General features: G+C 45.1%; 1 protein-coding gene across 1 annotated transcript; it reads left to right on the forward strand.

Annotated features, from left to right (window-relative positions):
- Positions 1-4,823: 4,823 nt before the first annotated feature.
- CTHRC1 (collagen triple helix repeat containing 1) lies at positions 4,824-17,269 on the forward strand. The gene is made up of 4 exons (XM_032772343.2): positions 4,824-4,961; positions 8,312-8,533; positions 14,772-14,988; positions 16,453-17,269. Exons 1-4 carry the CDS (start codon positions 4,824-4,826, stop codon positions 16,593-16,595), a joined length of 720 nt encoding a protein of 239 aa, XP_032628234.1. The 3' UTR covers positions 16,596-17,269.
- The last annotated feature ends 1,313 nt before the right edge of the window (positions 17,270-18,582 follow it).

An 18,582-nucleotide genomic window follows, 5' to 3' on the forward strand; every position in this document is an offset into this window, starting at 1 on the left:
TATTGTAAATTGCATGCCTACAGTAAACAGCTTGATAGTTAGATATTTGCTGGTCTTGCCTGTCTCTTTGAGGTCGGACAACGAAACCTGAGCAGTCCAGGGTAAGAGAAATCCCCAACATTAGTATTGTGGCATTTCCTTGAGCACAAGATCAAAAGTACTTAGTGAGAGGCAGTATAATGTTATTTCATAAAAAAGTCTAATTTTCTACTGCTGGGAAAAAAGATTTTTTATCTTCTGTGCTCCACACCTGTTAAAATTAAATAGCTCCTGTCATCTAAACATTTATATTTAGATAGTATTTTCAAAAGTAATGATACTCATGCCACATTATACCTCTGCTGGGAATCTTTGCTGCAGCTAAAATAGCATTATTCTGCCTTCTGTAGAATTGTTCTGTGAGTTCCTGGATAAACAGCTCCTTAACCAGAAAGATACTAACTGTAAAACAGGGCCTCAGAGGTTTAAAAGGAGGGTTATAATAGGGATCTCTAGGGTTGTCACACAAATGATGGAATAATGGATGAGATATGAAAAGTATAAAGCATCTTCCAAATATAGGCCTATGTGGCAATTTTCTGTATGAATCTATTTTCTGCATGGCAGCCATATTGATTCACAGGACAGTAACAACTCCATAAATCTATTTTTAAAATGGTGTCTAAATATGAATTTGCATAAGATTTTTGACAATAGCTTTGGTAGCCCATTCCTATTCTCAGAATTAGTTCATGATACCAGTGTATGTTTTTAACTGAGTGGCACAGACAAGGGTGGCAGATCCTGACCAAAAGTGGGAGGGCCAGGGGCCTCCACTCCCGCCCTTGCGTTTTCAGAACCCCCAACATTGGTAACTTAACTATTTCACTCCAGGCGGTGTCAGGAGTAAATCAATAGGAACACAGCAGTTCTTTCTGATTAAGGATTAAATGCAAGTAAGCGTGCTTTTGTCTAATACTGCAGTTTATTAGATTTAAGCACATAGAGACATAAGCAATAGGTTTAGAATATCCCAGATATTATCTAACATGTGGAACGGTACTGAGTAATTAACAGCAGGTTTGCAGTGGCCAGTTGCTCACCCACCGGGGAGCAAAGGTGTTGGGAAAAATGTCTTTCAAAATGGCTTTAGAAGACTGCTCCAAAGTATGCTGTATTAGCTAATTTTTATACTTAACTTCTGCAAAACACATGGGTTATAATTAGGGCTACAATTACATCACTGCAGCCATGGACGTCATGGAATCCATGACTTCCAGAGACCTCTGTGACATTTTCTGCCCTGGGGCTGGACTGCTGTGAGCAGGCAGCCCCGCAGCTCTCAGCCACTGCTGGCAGAGGCCCCCAGGAGCTCCTAACTGCTGGGCACCAGTGGGACTCCAGAGCTCCCTGGGGGTCCCCCAGTGCTCCCACATGCCATGGGCAGCTGGGCTCCCCACAGCTACCCAACTGCAGCAGTTGGCAGGAGCCCCCCCCACCCCAGCAGCCCAGCCATGGCAAGTGACAGGGGAGGGCAGGGGGACCCTGCTGCAGCCCAGCTGCAGTGAGCGGTGGGAGCCCCACCCCCAGCACCCCAGCCAAGAGGGGGCAGCAGGAGCCCCTGCAGCTGCTCAGTCACCAGGGAAGGGATTGGACCTTGCAGCAACCCAGCCGCTGTGGGTGCTGGACCCCCCCCCTTCTCATTTTGTCAGGGATATTTTTAATAAAAATCATGGACAGGTCACAGGCTTCAGTGAATTTTTGTTTATTGCCTGTGACCTGTCCATGATTTTTACTGAAAATATCTGTGACAAAATCTAAGCCTTAGTTACAATGACCACTACTGAATTGTTACTTTCCCTAACTTTCAATAAACTTCTAGTATCAGAGGAGCCCAGGCTCAAGGTTTTCCAGCCACCAAGGTTTTCAGTTTCATTGTCTGTCCCCTCCTCCCATTCTGATTAGCAGAAGCTATTAACTAGTTTTGACCTTGTTTCTGAAAGCCTATCTTTAAATTAACCCTCAGCTACATGGTGTTTTATTTCATTACTACATGGTGGCTGAATGCACATAATATGGTTGCAGTTCACTTAATTACGTTCTGGAATATACACACCCCTTAAATCCAGGGCAACAGCCTCCGGCGAAGCCAGAGTAGGCCAGGAGCTGCGGACTATCCATCTGTCTGGGGTGGGGAGGGTCAAGAGCAGCCCCTGGCCCATGTTCCTGCCCCGGGCAGGTGGAGGGTCCACAGTGCAGCCCCATGCCTGCCCTTGCGGCTCTCACCATGGCTATGCTATGGCCCCCCCCAGCTGGAGTTGGGGGCCAGGTAAGAGCTTGCGCGTGGGCAGCTGTGGGGAGCTGCAGACCCTCCTGCCCTAGGGGGAAGAAGGGAAGCCCATGGCGTGTGGACACAGGCCGGGGGCTGCTCTCAACCACACCCTACCCCGGGCAGGTGGAGGGGCCACAGTGCCCCACAGCTACTGGACTGTCTGGGGGGTGGGGCCTTGGTGGGGGAAAGAGGAGGTGCAGAGGCAGGGCCCCCTTCAAAAAATGGACAGGGCAGGCCCAACCACTTTCAAAAAGTGGAGGGCCATGGCTTCCTGGCACTTCTTATTCCTGCAGCATTGGACAGATGGTACAGTTGTCTGATTTCATGTGAGGGACTGTAGATTTTGTGGCGCAGCTGGTACAGTTGCATGATTCCATGTGACGGAGTTCTGGTTGCATGGCACAAACAGTACAGTTATTTGACTCCATGTATGGGGGCGGGGGGTGTATGCCGGTGCGTGACACAGATGGTACAGTTGCATGACTATATGAGGGGTTTTGGTTGTGTGGTGCAAATGGTTCAGTTGTCTGACTCCATGGCTGTAGGCTGCACGGTGCTGATGGTTCAGTTTTTTGACTCCAGGTGATGGTTCAATTGTTTGACTCCACATGAGAGGCAGTAGGGTGCGTGGTGTAGACAGTTCAGTTGTCCAACTCCATGGGAAGGGCTATAGACTACAGGGCACAGACAGTTCAGTTGTCCGACCCCACAGGAAGGGGCTGTAGTATGCGTGGCACAGGCATTTCAGTTGTCTGACCCCTAGGGATGGGGGTGGCGTGGCACAAGTGTCTTACTCAGGGACAGGGGCTGTGTGACACAGGCAGAACAGTAGTCTGACTGCAGGGAAGGGGGCTGCATGGCACAGGTTGTACAGATGTATGTTGTCAGTGCTAAGGGTCAGTGGCACAAGTGGTACAGTAGACTCCAGGGAAGGGGGCTGTGTAGCACAGGCAGTACAGTTGTTTGACTCCAGGGAACAGAGCTGCATAGTATCAGCATTATAGTTGTCTGATCCCAGGGAAGAGGGCTGCGTGGCACAGGTGGTACAGTTGACTGAGCCCAGGGAAAAGGGCTGTGTGGTACAGCTGTACAGTGGTATGTTGCCAGTGCTAAAGGTCAGTGGCACAGGCGGTACAGTTGACTCCAGGGAGGGGGCAGGGTGCGTGGCGCAGGTGGTAGGTGTGTGTTGTCAGTACTAAGGGTCAATGGCACAGGCAGTACAATTGAAGCCAGGAAGGAGAGCTGCATGGCACAGGTAGTATAGTTGTATGTTGCCAGTGCTACAGGTCAGGGGCACAGGCGGCATGGTTATGCGTTGCCAGTGCTAAGGGCCAGGGGCACAGATGGGACGGTTCCGCGGTGCCGGTGCTAAGGGCCGGAGGCACAAACAGGACAGTTGTACGGTGCCGGTGCTAAGGACCAGGGGCACAGATGGGACGGTTGTGTGGTGCTGGTGCTAAGGGCCAGGGGCACAGATGGGATGTTGCCGGTGCTAAGGGCAGGGGGCAAAGATGGGACGGTTGTGCGGTGCCGGTGCTAAGGGCCGGGGGCACAGACGGGATGGTTGCGCGGTGCCGGTGCTAAGGGCCGGGGGCACAGACGGGATGGTCATGCGGTGCCGGTGCTAAGGGCCGGGGGCACAGACAGGATGTTGCCGGTGCTAAGGGCCGGGGCGCGGACGGGACGGTTGCGCGGTGCCGGTGCTAAGGGCCGGGGGCGCGGACGGGACGGTTGCGCGGTGCCGGTGCTAAGGGCGGAGGCACAGACAGGACAGTTGTGTGGTGCCGGTGCTAAGGGTCAGGGGCACAGATGGGATGTTGCCGGTGCTAAGGGCCGGGGGCACAGACGGGACGGTTGCGCGGTGCCGGTGCTAAGGGCCGGGGGCACAGACGGGACGGTCGTGCGGTGCCGGTGCTAAGGGCCGGGGGCACAGACAGGATGTTGCCGGTGCTAAGGGCCGGGGCGCGGATGGGACGGTTGCGCGGTGCCGGTGCTAAGGGCCGGGGGCACAGATGGGACGGTTGTGCGGTGCCGGTGCTAAGGGCTGGGGGCGCGGACCGGACGGTTGCGCGGTGCCGGTGCTAAGGGCCGGGGGCGCGGACCGGATGGTTGCGCGGTGCCGGTGCTAAGGGCCGGGGGCGCGGACGGCATGGTTGTGCGGTGCCAGTGCTAAGGGCCGGGGGCACAGATGGGATGTTGCCGGTGCTAAGGGCCAGGGCACACAGCCCCAGCACACTTGTCCCGCGGGTGCCTGAGGCTGGCGGGAATGCGGGGGCGGGAAGCCCAGCGGGCCTGTGGCTGTGGCCGGACGGCTCAGGCTGGGAGTTGCTGCCCGGTTAGAGGATGGAAATTCCAGCCGTCCCCAGGGAGGGAGCTCGGGCTCGGGGCTGTGAAAGGCTCATTTATCCAGCGCGCTGCTGCGGGGCGCTGCAGACACTGACTAACCCCCGCCCCCCTCCGGCTCGCTCCGCTCCCAGCCAGCCCGGCCCCGCGCCCTCGGCAGCCCCGCACCATGCGCTCTCCGCCCGCCGCTGCCGCCTCCGCCTCGTTGCTCCTGGTCGCGCTGCTGCTGGTTGCGCCGCCGCTCGGGGACTCCGAGAGCCCAAAGGGGAAGCAGAAGCCGCTGCGCCAGAGGGAGGTGGTGGACTTGGTGAGTCTGCCCGCGCCGGGCGCGCCTCGGCAATAGGGGATGGGAATGGAGGAGTCTGGAGCAAGGGCTCGGGAGAGAGGGACAGAGCAGAGGGGGCTAGGAGTAGATGATGGGGCAGAGGGGGCCTGCAGAGGGGTTAGGAGGACTGGACTGGGGGCCTGGGGACAGAGGGGTCTGATGTGGGGGGAGCTGCTGGACAGGGTTGGGAGTGATGTTGTGGATTTGAGATGACAGTAGCAAGTGAGGAGTTGCTGGAGAATCTTCCCTGCTGCTTTTTCGTTCAAAGGGTTGGAACCACCCAATCCTCTCCTTTGCTTTAGCCCAGGAAGAGGCTAGTGCAGTCTTTAGGGGCCAGTCTCTGTCTATTGTTGGGAGAACAGCTCCTTTCTGCCAGCCAGGACAGTTCTCCTTTCTGAAACCCAGTTGTAACTTGAAGATCTGACCATAGTCTCAGTTATGCTGGGTCATTTTTGGAAGAAGGCTGAGTAATTTGATTTATCTTCTTTTCTACATCTTATTGCTCACTAATTGTGATGATTCAGGGAAATGTTTAGAATGGATTTGTTTTCATGGAAGCTATTTCTTTCCAGATGCAGATTATGTTCCTCAGATTTTTACATAGCAGAGTCGGGAGTCTGTGGTTAAAGTAATACATACTCTTCTCTCCAGTCATGTCCGCATGAGGAAGCAAGGCCAAGTTAATGTGGCTGGATTGTTTCAATAAAAAAGAGTGAACTGTGAACTGCTGTCTTTCCTTACTAAAACATCACCTTCGCAAAACTGAAAATTTTAAGCCCTGATTAACTAAACTAGAATAGTAAATAAAGGACAAGATAAAAAAAAGGTTACTTTTAAACTAAAGAGCCACAAGCACTGAAAAACTCTCATTTTATTAAATCCCACTTTCCTCTGTGTAAACAAATTCACACTGGTACTTATACATGGCACATTTCTGGATGCTGTTTCATTGCAACTACAAATGCACTGAAGGCTATAGAGCCATAGAAAACCAATGGTATGGATTTTTCTTCCCTCCAGCCAAAGGTAAGTCTTTGCAGGGATCTCCCACATGTATTCACTAACAACTATATTTTTTTAGGATGGAGAGGATGCTGCTGTTTTTGGTATGTAGACGGCATTGTCAGCAGATGTACCTAGATCATACCCTTCAAATGTACTTCAGTTTGAGGGCTATCACTAGTTTCACTCCTAAACCCACCTGTATTCAACACAGCTTTGGTGCCATCTCACTTTCATTGTAGGACATTTTTTATATAAAAAAAATAAGGAATAATGAATCTGAGGTTATGGGAAATTAAAAGAGCGAATCCCACATCTTAAGTTTTCTGTATGAACAGATATTTGTGTGTCTCTCATCTTGAATATTTGCCTGGCACTGCATCCTGCTTTTCAGCCTTGGCTGGCTGAGATCTATAACTCAGATAAATTGGTGGAAGCGAAGGAAACATACTTAAGTAGATGTATGCTAACTGTGTCAGCTAAAATAACTTTGACACAGGCCCCTTCAAAAATAGAACCAAAAACATGGCAAGGGGCCGCCTTGCTTCAACAGACACAACATTGTCATTTTACGACGATATGCTCATTCCACTTCAAAAGCAGCATACTATATGTGAAAATAATTGATCTGGTGAGTACAGATCGGTTTGGCTGAAGAGGAGACTAAAGCCCATGTAATTCTTTTGCATATGTGAGTTTCTGGGTTTGCAAAAGTTTAAACCACCCTCTCTGGAAATATTCAAAATTTCTTTAATGTTAGATCGGTTTGGAGCACCCTCTTTTTGGCTAGCTCTGCCCCCTGGTGGAATCGAAAACTAAAATGTCCAGGTCAGTTAAAGTGGTAGTTCTCAACCAGGGGTACATATACCCGTGTGGGTAAGCAGAGGTCTTCCAGGGGGCTACAGCAACTCATCTAGATACTTGCCTAGATTTACAACAGGCTACATCAACAGCACTAGCGAAGTCAGCACAAACTAAAATTTCATACAGACAATGACTTGTTTATATTGCTCTGTATCATTGGTTTTCAGACCTTTTTCCTGGTGACCCAGGAGCGGAGGATGAAGGGTTTGAGGTGTGGAAGGGGGTCAGGGCTGGGGCACAGGGGTGTGGGGTGAGGCCAGGAATGAGGGGGTTCAGCATGGAGGAGGGGGCTCAGGGCTGGGGCAGGGGGTTGCGGGTTTGGGAGGGAGTCAGGGCTCTGGGGTGGGGCCAGGGATGAGGGGTTTGTCCAGAGCAGTCACAATGGAGCACTCTGGGATAGCTGCCAGAGGCCAATACCGTCAATTTGCGTCCGCACTACCCCAAATTCGACCCAGCAAGGTCGATTTTAGTATTACTCCCCTCGTCGGGGAGGAGTACAGAAGTCAATTTTAAGAGCCCTTTAGGTCAATGGAACAGGGCTGGTTGTGTGGACGGAGTCATTTTTAAATCAACCTAACACAGCTAAATTCGACCCAACCCCGTAGCATAGACCAGGGCTCCATGGGGGGATGAAGATTGGACTAAGCATCCAGTCAGCAGATGGGAAAGAATGTTCAAGATAAAAAAATGTAGTGGATATCAGCACTGTCTGAAGGTTCCTGTTGCAGCGTCTTCTATGTCTGCTTCTCCTGGCTTTGTCTGCAGCCCCTAAATTGTCTCCTCCCTGGAGTTATTCCCTGGAGCTTGCGTGGGTGGGGGACAGGTGGAGCTCCATGGGGTCCACCCTGCACAGCTCTGGGTCCAAAGAATAGTTTGGGGCTTTAAGGCAGAGAAGAGATAGCCCCATCTGAGTTTCATCTTCCTCTCTCCCAAATGTTATGTTTACACTGTTAAATATCATAGTCTAGTTGTTTAAAATGCAGGGTGACCAGATGTCCCAATTTTATAGAGACGGTCCTATTACCCCCCACCCATCCCGCTTTTTCACACTTGCTGTCTGGTCACCCTATTCAAATGTGAAATCAAAGTGTACCATTGTAATCTGAGGCCAACAACTGATCATATTAATATTGTAATCTGGGGAAACTTTTTTGGAAGGTAGGGGACATTGTACACTGTTCCATGCAGTTTTGTAGTTAACATAAATTAATATTTTCTATTAATGAAACTGCCGTCCTGCATCTGTCTTTGATACCCAACAACAGCAAACTCAGCTGCCAATTTTAACATACTCATTTAATTTTCAGTATTGAGAGACAATGTGATTTCTTGCCACTCTTTCCTCACTAATAGAGGAATATTCATGGCCCTCTATAAAAGACTCCTATCTTGTACAAAGTAAGCAACACTATTTTTAAGCCTTAGAATCAATAAGCAAAGTGTGAAAAAAAGTTTGTGTTTTTCAGTACAATGGAATGTGTTTACAAGGACCTGGTGGTGTTCCTGGACGAGATGGAAACCCTGGCATCAATGGAATTCCTGGGACACCTGGAATCCCTGGTCGGGATGGGTTGAAAGGAGAAAAAGGAGAATGTATGCGAGAAAGCATTGAGGAGTCTTGGACACCCAACTTTAAACAGTGTTCATGGAGTGCGCTGAATTATGGCATAGATCTTGGGAAAATTGCAGTAAGTAAGCACCCGTGATGTTGCAGTCTGATGTAAAGCAACACCATAGCAGACATTGATGGAAACTTTCTTCAACATTCAAAGTTGATCCCGTGTAGAGTTTTAATTCAGGCCCATTTCTCTTATGCATAATAACTGACTGGACATTCCAGGTGGCTCATTTCAGTAATAAAGCTGCAGGTGAGAGAGCTGGGCTGTTCTGGGTACATACAGCAGACCTGTATTCAATTTTCCCTTTTGAAGCAGTAGAACTGGAAGCCAAGGTTTTTGCTGCATGGATTATAGAGGTAATTGGCTAACTTACTGGCAAGACTTGTGCAGCATTGACAAGTCCTAATCAGTTCAACAAAAATATTGTGATCCTTAGTGCAGGCCTCTGAGCATGAGATTTTAAAATAAGAAAAAAACAAGACATTAATAGGTATGCAAGATGGCCAGAAAGAAGAAAAAAATTCCAAACTGCATAGTACCTATACGTCAAGCTTGAAATTGGTAGGCCTACTTTGTTTAAGCAGTACAGTTGCAGTCACAGGGTACGTCTACTCTATCCGCCGGATCAGCAGGTAGCGATCAATCTATCAGGGATTGATTTATCGTGTGTAGTGTATATACAATAAATCAATTCCCGATCACTCTCCTGTCGACTGCTGAACTCCAGCAGTGAGAGAGGTGGAAGCAAAGTCGACGGTGGAGCCGTGGCCATCGATCCAGCACCGCTAGGACACAAAGTAATTAATTTTAATTCGATCTAAGATATGTCAACTTCAGCTACGCTATTCTCGTAGCTGAAATTGTGTATCTTAGATTGATTCCCTCCCTCCCCCTCCCCCAGTGTAGACCAGGCCTAAGTGTGAGAACTAATTCAATAGATACAATAAATATCTAATTTCTATTTACTTTAGAACTGCCCCTTAGTGGGCCCAATCAGCAAGTTATTCAGCATTGGGTAGAAGGGGCACACTTAAAAATTCAACTGAAAATGTTTTCTACTAAATTGTATAGACTGTCAATATTAAGAGTCTTTCAGTTTTTACAAAAACAGTGTCTTGTGACTGCTAAATCCAGGAAGCCTAAATGATGAAGAGAGAAATCATAAAATTATATTATGGAGGGAGTCAGGTTTCAAACACAGCCCTTGTTTCCTTGCATTAGAGTAGTGCAATAGGATGGACTGATTGTAAGTCACCAGTTTTAATCATGATTTAAACCAGCATGCAGAAAACCTTGATTTCAATAAATGATTTGAGTCTTGATTTGCATTTATACTTTTGAGTTATTTTTCTAAAGAAAAGTTGATTCTCAGTAGTAGGTAACCATTAAAACATGTTGATTGGCAGCTAAAGGTAGCATTTACATGAAATTTGATACTTCTTTTTGCTAACCACATCTATCTATATTAAAGAAATTATACTGCAAAATTTATTCAAATTTTTAAATTTTGTAGGTCAGAAAATAATGAATGGTGTATTTATTTAGTAGGTGATTGTGGGTTTTTTTACTTGTGATTTATTTTACGCTTGACTTGAGTGGAAATGGGACTTCAAGTAAAATACACACAGTTTTTTAATTTTATTAGTTAAAACTAAAATGTGGAGGATACATGAGGAAATTTTTTTTTTTATTAAAACATGATTTGCATTTAAAACTGAGTTATTAAACAAAAGAAATAGTTGAAAGGAAAAAGCAGTGAGAGGCAAAAAGGCATCCTTTAAAAACTTTAAAAAGATAAATCCTAATGAGGAAAATAGAAAAGAGCATAAACTCTGTCAAATGAAGTGTAAAAATATAATTAGAAAGACCAAAAAATAATTTGAAGAACAGCTAGCCAAAGACTTCAAAAGTAATAGCAACATTTTTTTAAATACATCAGAAGCAGAAAGCCTGCTAAACAACCAGTGGGGCCACTGGACGATTGAGATGCTAAAGGAGCACTCAAAGACAATAAGCCCTTTGTGGAGAAACTAAATGAATTCTTTGCATCCGTCTTCATGGTTAAGGATGTGAGGGAAATTCCCAAACCTGAGCCATTCTTTTTGGGTGACAGATCTGAGGAATTATCCCAAATTGAGGTGTCATCAGAGGTGGTTTTGGAATAAATTGATAAACAGTAATAAGTCTGCAGGACCTGATGGTATTCAACCAAGAGCTCTGAAGGAATTCAAATGTGAAATTGCAGGACTACTAACTATTATCTGCAGGGCCGGCTTTAGGCCGATTCAGCCGATTCCCTGGAATCGGGCCCTGCGCCTTAGGCCTCTTTTAAATTTTTTTTTCCTTACTGCAGACTGAGGTCTGCTCCAGGGTCTTCCATGGCCCGCTCCCCTGACCAAAGCGCGGCCGGGAGCATGGCTGCCCCAGAGCCCTGCTCTCCCCACTGGAGCTCTGGCCAGTGCGCGGCAAGCCCCGCAGCTCCGCTCTCTGGGCTGGAGCCCCGCACCGGAGAGTGAAACGCTGCCCCACAGCCCCAGGCGGAGAGCGGCAAAGCAGCCCCACAGCCCCGGCTGGAGCCCCGGCCAGAGCGCGGCAAAGCAGCCCCGGCTGGAGCCCCGGCCGGAGCGCGGCAAAGCAGCCCCGCAGCGCCACTCTCCCGGCTGGAGTGCGGCAAGCTGCCCTGTGGCCCAGGCCGGAGCATGGCAAGCTGCCCTGCTCTCCCGGCTGGAGCTCTGGGCCCTTTAAATAGCTCCCAAAGCCCTGGGATAGCGGTAGGGGGCTCCGGGGGCTATTTAAAGGCCAGGGCTCCAACTGTCTCTGCCACCCTGTCCTTTAAATAGCCGCCGGAGCCCCGCAAGCCCAGGTATGTTTCCTATGGTATTTGAGTGTGTTAGGGTGGGTAGAAGAAGGGGAGCTCCAGCCTTTAATAACCCCAGGGCCTGGATAATGGAGGCTTGGGGGCTATTTAAAGGGCCAGGTCCAGCTGCCTCTGCTGCACCCCCTGCCTGCCCCACCAGCCCTGGCCCCCCCGCCTGCAGCCAGCTCTGACCCTGTGCCACAGCCAGCCCGCCCCTGCCAAACCCCTGCCTGTCTCAGCCACCCCTGCCACACACCCTGTGCCCTGCTCAAGCCAGCAGCCAGCTCCCCCCCACAGCCTGCCTGCCACAGCCCTGCACACCAGCCCAAACCCCTGCCTGTCTCCACCAACCCGCTGCACTCCCTGACTGAAACCCGAGAGATTCGCACTCCTCTGTTCCAGCCCTCCCAACCCCTGCATTCCTGCGCCCTGCCTGAAGCCAGCCACCCACACCGCTGTCTCGCAGCCCTGTACCCCTTGTCTGCCTGCAGCTAGATCCTACCTCCAGTCAGCCCATGTCACTGCTGCTGCAGTTCCCAGGGCAGTAACCTGCACACCTGCTTCAATGAGGGGGGCAGGAGCAGCTGGATCACACATGTGCACCCGCAGGGAGTGACAGGACCCACACATTGAAATGACGGCATTAATAAGCAATCAACGCATATGATGCAATGTACATAATATATAATTTATTATTTATATGTTAGGGAAGCAAATAATACATGAAAGAAATGACAGTTTTTGGTTTTTTAGTCATCCCTGCCAGGCCCCGCCGAAAATGCTTGAATGGGCCCACGCTTCCTAAAGCCGCCCTGATTATCTGAACCTATCATTAAATCAGCTTCTGTAGCAAAATGACTGGAGAATAATTAATGTGACACCAATTTTTAAAAAGGCTCCAGAGGTGACTGGCAACTACAGGCCAGTAGCCTCACTTCTACCGGCAAACTTGTTGAAACTATTGTAAAGAACAAAATTGTCAGACACATAGATGAACATAATTTGTTGGGAAATAGTCAACATGGTTTTTGTAAAGGGAAACCATGCCTCACCACCCTACTAGAATTCTTTGATGGAGATGGGGGTCAACAAGAATGCAGACAAAGGAGAGCCAGTGGATACAGTCCATTTAGATTTTCAAAAAGATTTTGACAAGGTCTCTCACCAAAGGCTCTTAAGCAAAATAAGCAGTCATGGGATAAGAGGGAAGGTTCTCTCATGGTTTGGTAACTGGTTAAAAGACAGGAAACAAAGGGTAGGAATAAATGGTCAGTTTTCAGAATGGAGAGAGGTAAATAGTGGTGTCTCCCAGGGATCTTTATTGGGCCCAGTCCTATTTAACATGTGGATGCTCCCCAATTTACGCAAGGCGTTCCATTCCGGAACGCCGTGCATAACTCGAATTTTGCATAAGTCAGGAATGTATACCCAACCATTACGCAAAAAAACAACTTTCTAGCTTATGGAACTTTTTCTGCAAGTGCAGATTTACATAAGTCAGGTTTGCGTAACCCGCAGACCATCTGTTTTCATAAACAATCTGGAAAAAGGTGTAAACAGTGAGGTGGCAAAATTTGCAGATGATACAAAACTATTGAAGATAGTTAAGTCCCAGGCAGACTGCAGACAGCTACAAAAAGATCTCACAAAACTGGGTGACTGGGCAACAAAATGGCAGATGAAATTTAATGTTGATAAATGCAAAGTAATGCACATTGGAAAACATAATCCTAACTATACATATACAATTATGAGGTCTAAACTGGCTGTTACCATTCAAGAAAGATCTTGGGAGTAATTGTGGATAGTTGTCTGAAATCATCCACTCAATGTGCAGTGTTGGGAATCATCAAGAAAGGGATAAATAATAAGATGGAAAGTATCATAATGCCTCTAAATAAATCCATGGTACACCCACACCGTGAATACTGTGTACAGATGTGGTCACCCTATCTCAAAAAAGATATATTGGAATTGGAAAAGGTTCAGAAAAGGGCAACAAAAATTATTAGGGGTACAGAACGGCTTCTGTATGAGGAGAGATTAATAAGACTGGGACTTTTCAGCTTGGAAAAGAGGCAACTAAGGGGGAATATGATAGAGGTCTACAATCATGAGTGGTATAGAGAAAGTAAATAAGGAAGTGTTATTTACTCCTTATTATACAAGAACAAGGGGCCACCAAATGAAATTAATAGGTAGCAGGTTTAAAACAAGCACAAGAAAGTATTTTTCCACGCAACACACTGTCAATCTCTGGAACTCCTTGCCAGAGGGTGCTGTGAAGGCAAATACTATAACAGTGTTCAAAAAGGAGCTAGATAGATTCATGGAATATAGGTCCATCAATGGCTATTAGCCAGGATGGGCAGGAATGGTGTCCCTAGCCTCTCTTTGCCACAAGCTGGGATTGGGTGACAGGGCATGGATCACTTGATAACCTGTTCATTCCCTCTGAGGCACCTTCTATTGGCCACTGTCAGAGGACAGGATACTGGGCTTGATGGACCTTTGGTCTGACCCAGTATGGCTGTTTTTATGTTCTTATGTAAATGAAGTGATTGTTTCTGGTCACGTCCTTCAAGATTTTAGAACTAGGAGATCTCATCCTCTCACACCTAGTTTATATTCATAGATTGGAAGTTGAAAAAGCAGGAACCTGTTTTCCTTTTCCTATCAGTTTCTTAACTTTGAGTGAACAAGTCATTGAACTAGTTGAATAAACTGTAATGAAGAAAAAATTCTCTGCAACCGCAGAAGAGGCTACTGTTGTCACAGGCTGGTTTAACACCTCAGCAAACTCTAATGTCCATGGGCTGAGCCACTGGTTTGATGTTCTTTAAAACTTCAGTAGCAAACAGGTAGAACTTAATATTAAGATCACTTTAAAATATTTAATTAATAGTTAATGAAGGCTTTATTATAATAATGTCATAATTTTAAGTAATTTTTAAAAGCAAATACTTAAATTTTAGAAAATCTGGTTTAAATAAATCATCCCTATTAAAACTTTTTAAAAAAAAAAAACTAATTTAGCCACCTTATACAGCACCAAGATAATCCCGCATCTTTTCATCAACCTCTTCTGGCTAACATTTTGTGTTGAGTATGGACTGGCTTGAGACACCTGGTAACACTATCCTTACTTGCAAGGAAGGGGGGTGTGGGAAAAAAAAGTAGATAGATAGATATTTAGATATCTAACTTGAAAGCATACATCGTCTCATATTAAAATATAGGATCTCATTCCCTAACATTCCCCCATTCTCTGGGGTGTTTGAAACATAGATCAGTGTTTTCGGGCATCGACTTACTTGTCAGGTGCTGTTTTTTTAATAAAAGGAGCAGAGGAATGAAGGGGGAGAACAGAAGGTGATTAACGTATTCTCAAAAGAATTAATGAAGTGGGTTCAAAAGCCACAGCCAACAATTCATTCTTATTTTCCTTAGGAATGTACATTCACAAAGATGCGCTCTAACAGTGCTCTAAGAGTTCTCTTCAGTGGATCACTTCGACTCAAATGCAAAAATGCATGCTGCCAGCGGTGGTATTTTACATTTAATGGAGCCGAATGCTCTGGGCCACTTCCTATTGAAGCCATAATTTATTTAGACCAAGGAAGCCCAGAGCTGAATTCAACTATTAATATACATCGCACTTCTTCAGGTACGTATGTTAAAGCCACGTGCTTAGGACTGGAGTTCAAAATAAGGATGCAGTTAACAAGTGACACGGGGAACCTCATAAGGACCTCCACTTAGAAGTCTAGGGTTCATAAAGGGGAGACAGAGAAAGACAGGTGCTAGTTCCCACCTTTGTTGGAATTCAGTATCAGTATTAAAAATACAGTTAACAGCAGATTTTCTTGTGGATTTGGGTTTACTGCCACTCCATTTTTATGGTTTTACTAGCTTTAGTCATACTTTATGTAAATGCAAGAAGTTAGAGATGAAGAGACTTACCTTATCCAGTCCAACCCACTGAGCTTCAATAGGATTCTCTTGAACTACTGCTGCTTCAAATTAGGATAAAAAAGGCATGTGTGACACTATGCCCAACTGCAGTATAACTAAATAGCACTAGTGCTTTGGTGAAACTGGAATACCACCTTTTAATTGTCTTCTGTGCAGTTATGTGCATCAGGTATGGAATTGCATGCAATATTCTTGGGAAGACAGACTAATTTCTGCTGGAGTTTCCAACACAAACCCATCTTTACCAGTGAGGCCTATCATGTTAAAAGCTAAAACCAAATCATATTCAGGAACAGTTAGTTATCCACATCTTATATGATGTCCTCTTCTAAGAAAGGGGCAAATCAGAACAACAGTTCTTGTTCAATATCAAAAGATTATGATATGGGGAAAATGGGAGTAACAAGTAAAATATACCTACACCATATGGCCCCTTAATACCTTGAATTATAAACATATACTGAGAGAAATTGTATATAAAACCAAAGGCTTGCAACATCTAACTTATCAGATGTTGTAGCACAGAGAATATTCACCACAGCGCAGCAAATAGGCTAAAAGATTTCACAGGAACACAACTGCTGCTTGTAACAGGCCTACGGTTATTGGGAAGTTAGCAGCTCAGCTTTTTGCCTATGACAGTAGGTCTCTGACTCTCTGTCTCTCCTCCCCCTGGAGCAGTATGTCACTACAGTAACAAGAAAATCCATGAAAACCCATTTGTGTGGCCATAGTAGGCCTTTCCATGAAGTATCAGAATGGGTTTGTTACCACTGTATTCATGTCTCCCATTAGCATTGCCACTACAACGGAGACTGTTGAAAAAGTGAACAGAAATAAGGAACTGTGTATGGTTAAACTAGTCCTATAGATCATAAAATTACTTTAAAAACTTTGTATAATGGTTTAAAAAACATTTGGCTGCAGGTAGTTTCTACCGAGGCCATGGTACCCTGGAAGACAATGTCCCCTGCCCTGCAAAGACTTAAACAGTAGCAACATAGCAACCCTAACTAATGGAGTTTCTATACAGAGTTGCACTGAACTAATGTTCTTTGGCATGTTAACTATATGAAAGTCAGGATATGGGGAAAAAAAAATCAGTGAAATAAGTGATACAGATTATTTGAAATAAGATACTTTTGTCTTTAAACAGTGGAAGGACTGTGTGAAGGAATCAGCGCTGGGTTGGTGGATGTTGCTATTTGGGTTGGTACTTGTGCAGATTACCCAAGAGGTGATGCTTCTACTGGATGGAATTCTGTCTCTCGTATCATCATTGAAGAGCTGCCGAAATAGAAGTTTTTTCTAAACCTCCTTATAACCCATCATTCCCAAGCCCCCCTATCAATTTTTTATACAGATTTTGTACAATTAAACTTTGAAATTGAATATTTCTGTAGAGCTTTGTAAGCATCTGGCCAGAATACAAAGACTTGCTTACAAGCACCCTAGTTGAGTTTTTCCAGATGAACTGTTTAACATGTAGGCACATCACTGTTAAGCACACCTGGCAAGTTCTTCTACAATATATGTTTAGAATATTAGAAACAAGTTTGTCCAGTTGTTTTATTATAATTTGGACTGAATATTTATCGCCTTTGTAAAAACTAGAGATTAAATCTTTTTATATCGGTTAAATAAATAAGACCTTTTATAAAGAGAAGCAAAAATCCAGGCTATTTTATTGTCAGCAAAATGCGAAGGGTTTTACTTTTTACATGACTATTATGAAACAGGTGTATTAGAGTAGCTTGACAGACATGAAAGTAGTATCTGTGGAGAAAATAATATACTTTATTCTTCATTTTAGATTTCAAGAGCATTACTTAAAAGCATCAAATCATATTATTCGAACCTGACTGTACTACTGTAGCACCAGTTTATTCAACTTTACTATAGTTCTGATTCAACTCCCATTGATGTTAGTGAGAGTTGGATCCAGGCCGATAAGAAGCAGAAAATATCTCATTTTAAAAGATTAAGTTTTCAGCATACCATTTTGGCTTTTTCACCACTAAGTTAAATAACTCATTAAGAAGTTTTCCGCACCCAATTTGTTTTTAGTATGGAAGTCAGTCAGTACTGAAGACGACTAATAAGGGTGAATATATTGGACAACTTTACTACAACAAATGTTGATTTACCTTAATAATTAAGGTACTTCATTTCCCCAACAAACTAGTTTATTTCATAGTCTTCTTAGCCAGTCACCACTTATCACTTTGGTGCTAAGATAATTATAAATCAGCAATACAAAAGCATTAAGTGTGTTACAGTAATAGGAATGGAAAAAATAAATATTTAAGGGTAGGCTCAAATGCCTCAAGCTGTATGGCCTTCAGAATAGTTTGCAAGTGTTAGAAGCAATCACACTATGAAGGTGATCATGTTGATCATTCAGCATTTCTCATAGCTAACTAGCATTCTAAGTATTCACTCCAAAATGTAGCTGTCAGGTGATAGTACCCACAAAAGTGGGGCCCTTTTAAATTTTTACAACTTAAAAGCTACGTGGTTAGGAAGAACTCAAATTTTGCACTGAAGACACAATCCAAAGGAAAAGTCACTAAAGCATATGTAACATGCGAAAGTGTAATGACTAGTTTTCCCTAGAATTAAAAAGAAAAAAAACCTGTACAGCTTAGATTCAGGTTTTAACTTTATTTCTTTAACAAAAAAGAACACCACTTTGGCTCAGCCAGGTTCTGAAGAGAATATGCAATACATATTTTTTAAGATTGTTGCCGCATTTCCCTCTCAAATTTCTACCTCCATTTTACAGTGAGTTGGTACCATATAAACTAACCTGAAACTAGGAGGGCTGTCAGGCTCTTCTACCTGGAAATAATATCAGTGTTGCTGCTGAGGTCCAGCAAGCTATACAGCGGATTTATTTCCCTAGAACTTTGTTCACTGCCACTGTTTTCATGGGGTTTCAGAGTATATTCTCATGTTCAAGTGGTTAATAATGCAATGCCCTATTGAATTAGTCCTACATGATATGTACGTGATTTTTTTTAAAATAAAAACTTCATAAAGGCACATGAAGTTAACAACTGCATTATACAGAGATGTTAAGTTTTGTAATTCACATGATGGCCTTTGAGTAAGTTCAGTTATCATTCAAGTACAAATGAAATGTAAATATTAAAAATGCCCAGATAATAAAGAAGGCTAGCTAACGGAACCCTAACAGTATCCCATCTCTGCTGAATGCCACTAATTTCATAATTTAGACATTTATGTTCTCAGGTCTGTGTGAGTGGGAGTAGGAATGGGTTAT

The sequence above is a fragment of the Chelonoidis abingdonii genome, chromosome 2 (assembly GCF_003597395.2).
Source record: "Chelonoidis abingdonii isolate Lonesome George chromosome 2, CheloAbing_2.0, whole genome shotgun sequence".
NCBI classification, from domain to species: domain Eukaryota; kingdom Metazoa; phylum Chordata; order Testudines; family Testudinidae; genus Chelonoidis; species Chelonoidis abingdonii.

What these genes read in the sequence shown, in the direction of transcription:
- CTHRC1 (XM_032772343.2), top strand. Translation starts at nt 4,824, where the DNA reads ATGCGCTCTCCGCCCGCCGCTGCCGCCTCCGCCTCGTTGCTCCTGGTC. An exon ending in AGAGGGAGGTGGTGGACTTG is followed by an intron (nt 4,962 to 8,311) that starts GTGAGTCTGCCC and finishes TGTGTTTTTCAG; the next exon opens with TACAATGGAATGTGTTTACA. An exon ending in TATACATCGCACTTCTTCAG is followed by an intron (nt 14,989 to 16,452) that starts GTACGTATGTTA and finishes GTCTTTAAACAG; the next exon opens with TGGAAGGACTGTGTGAAGGA.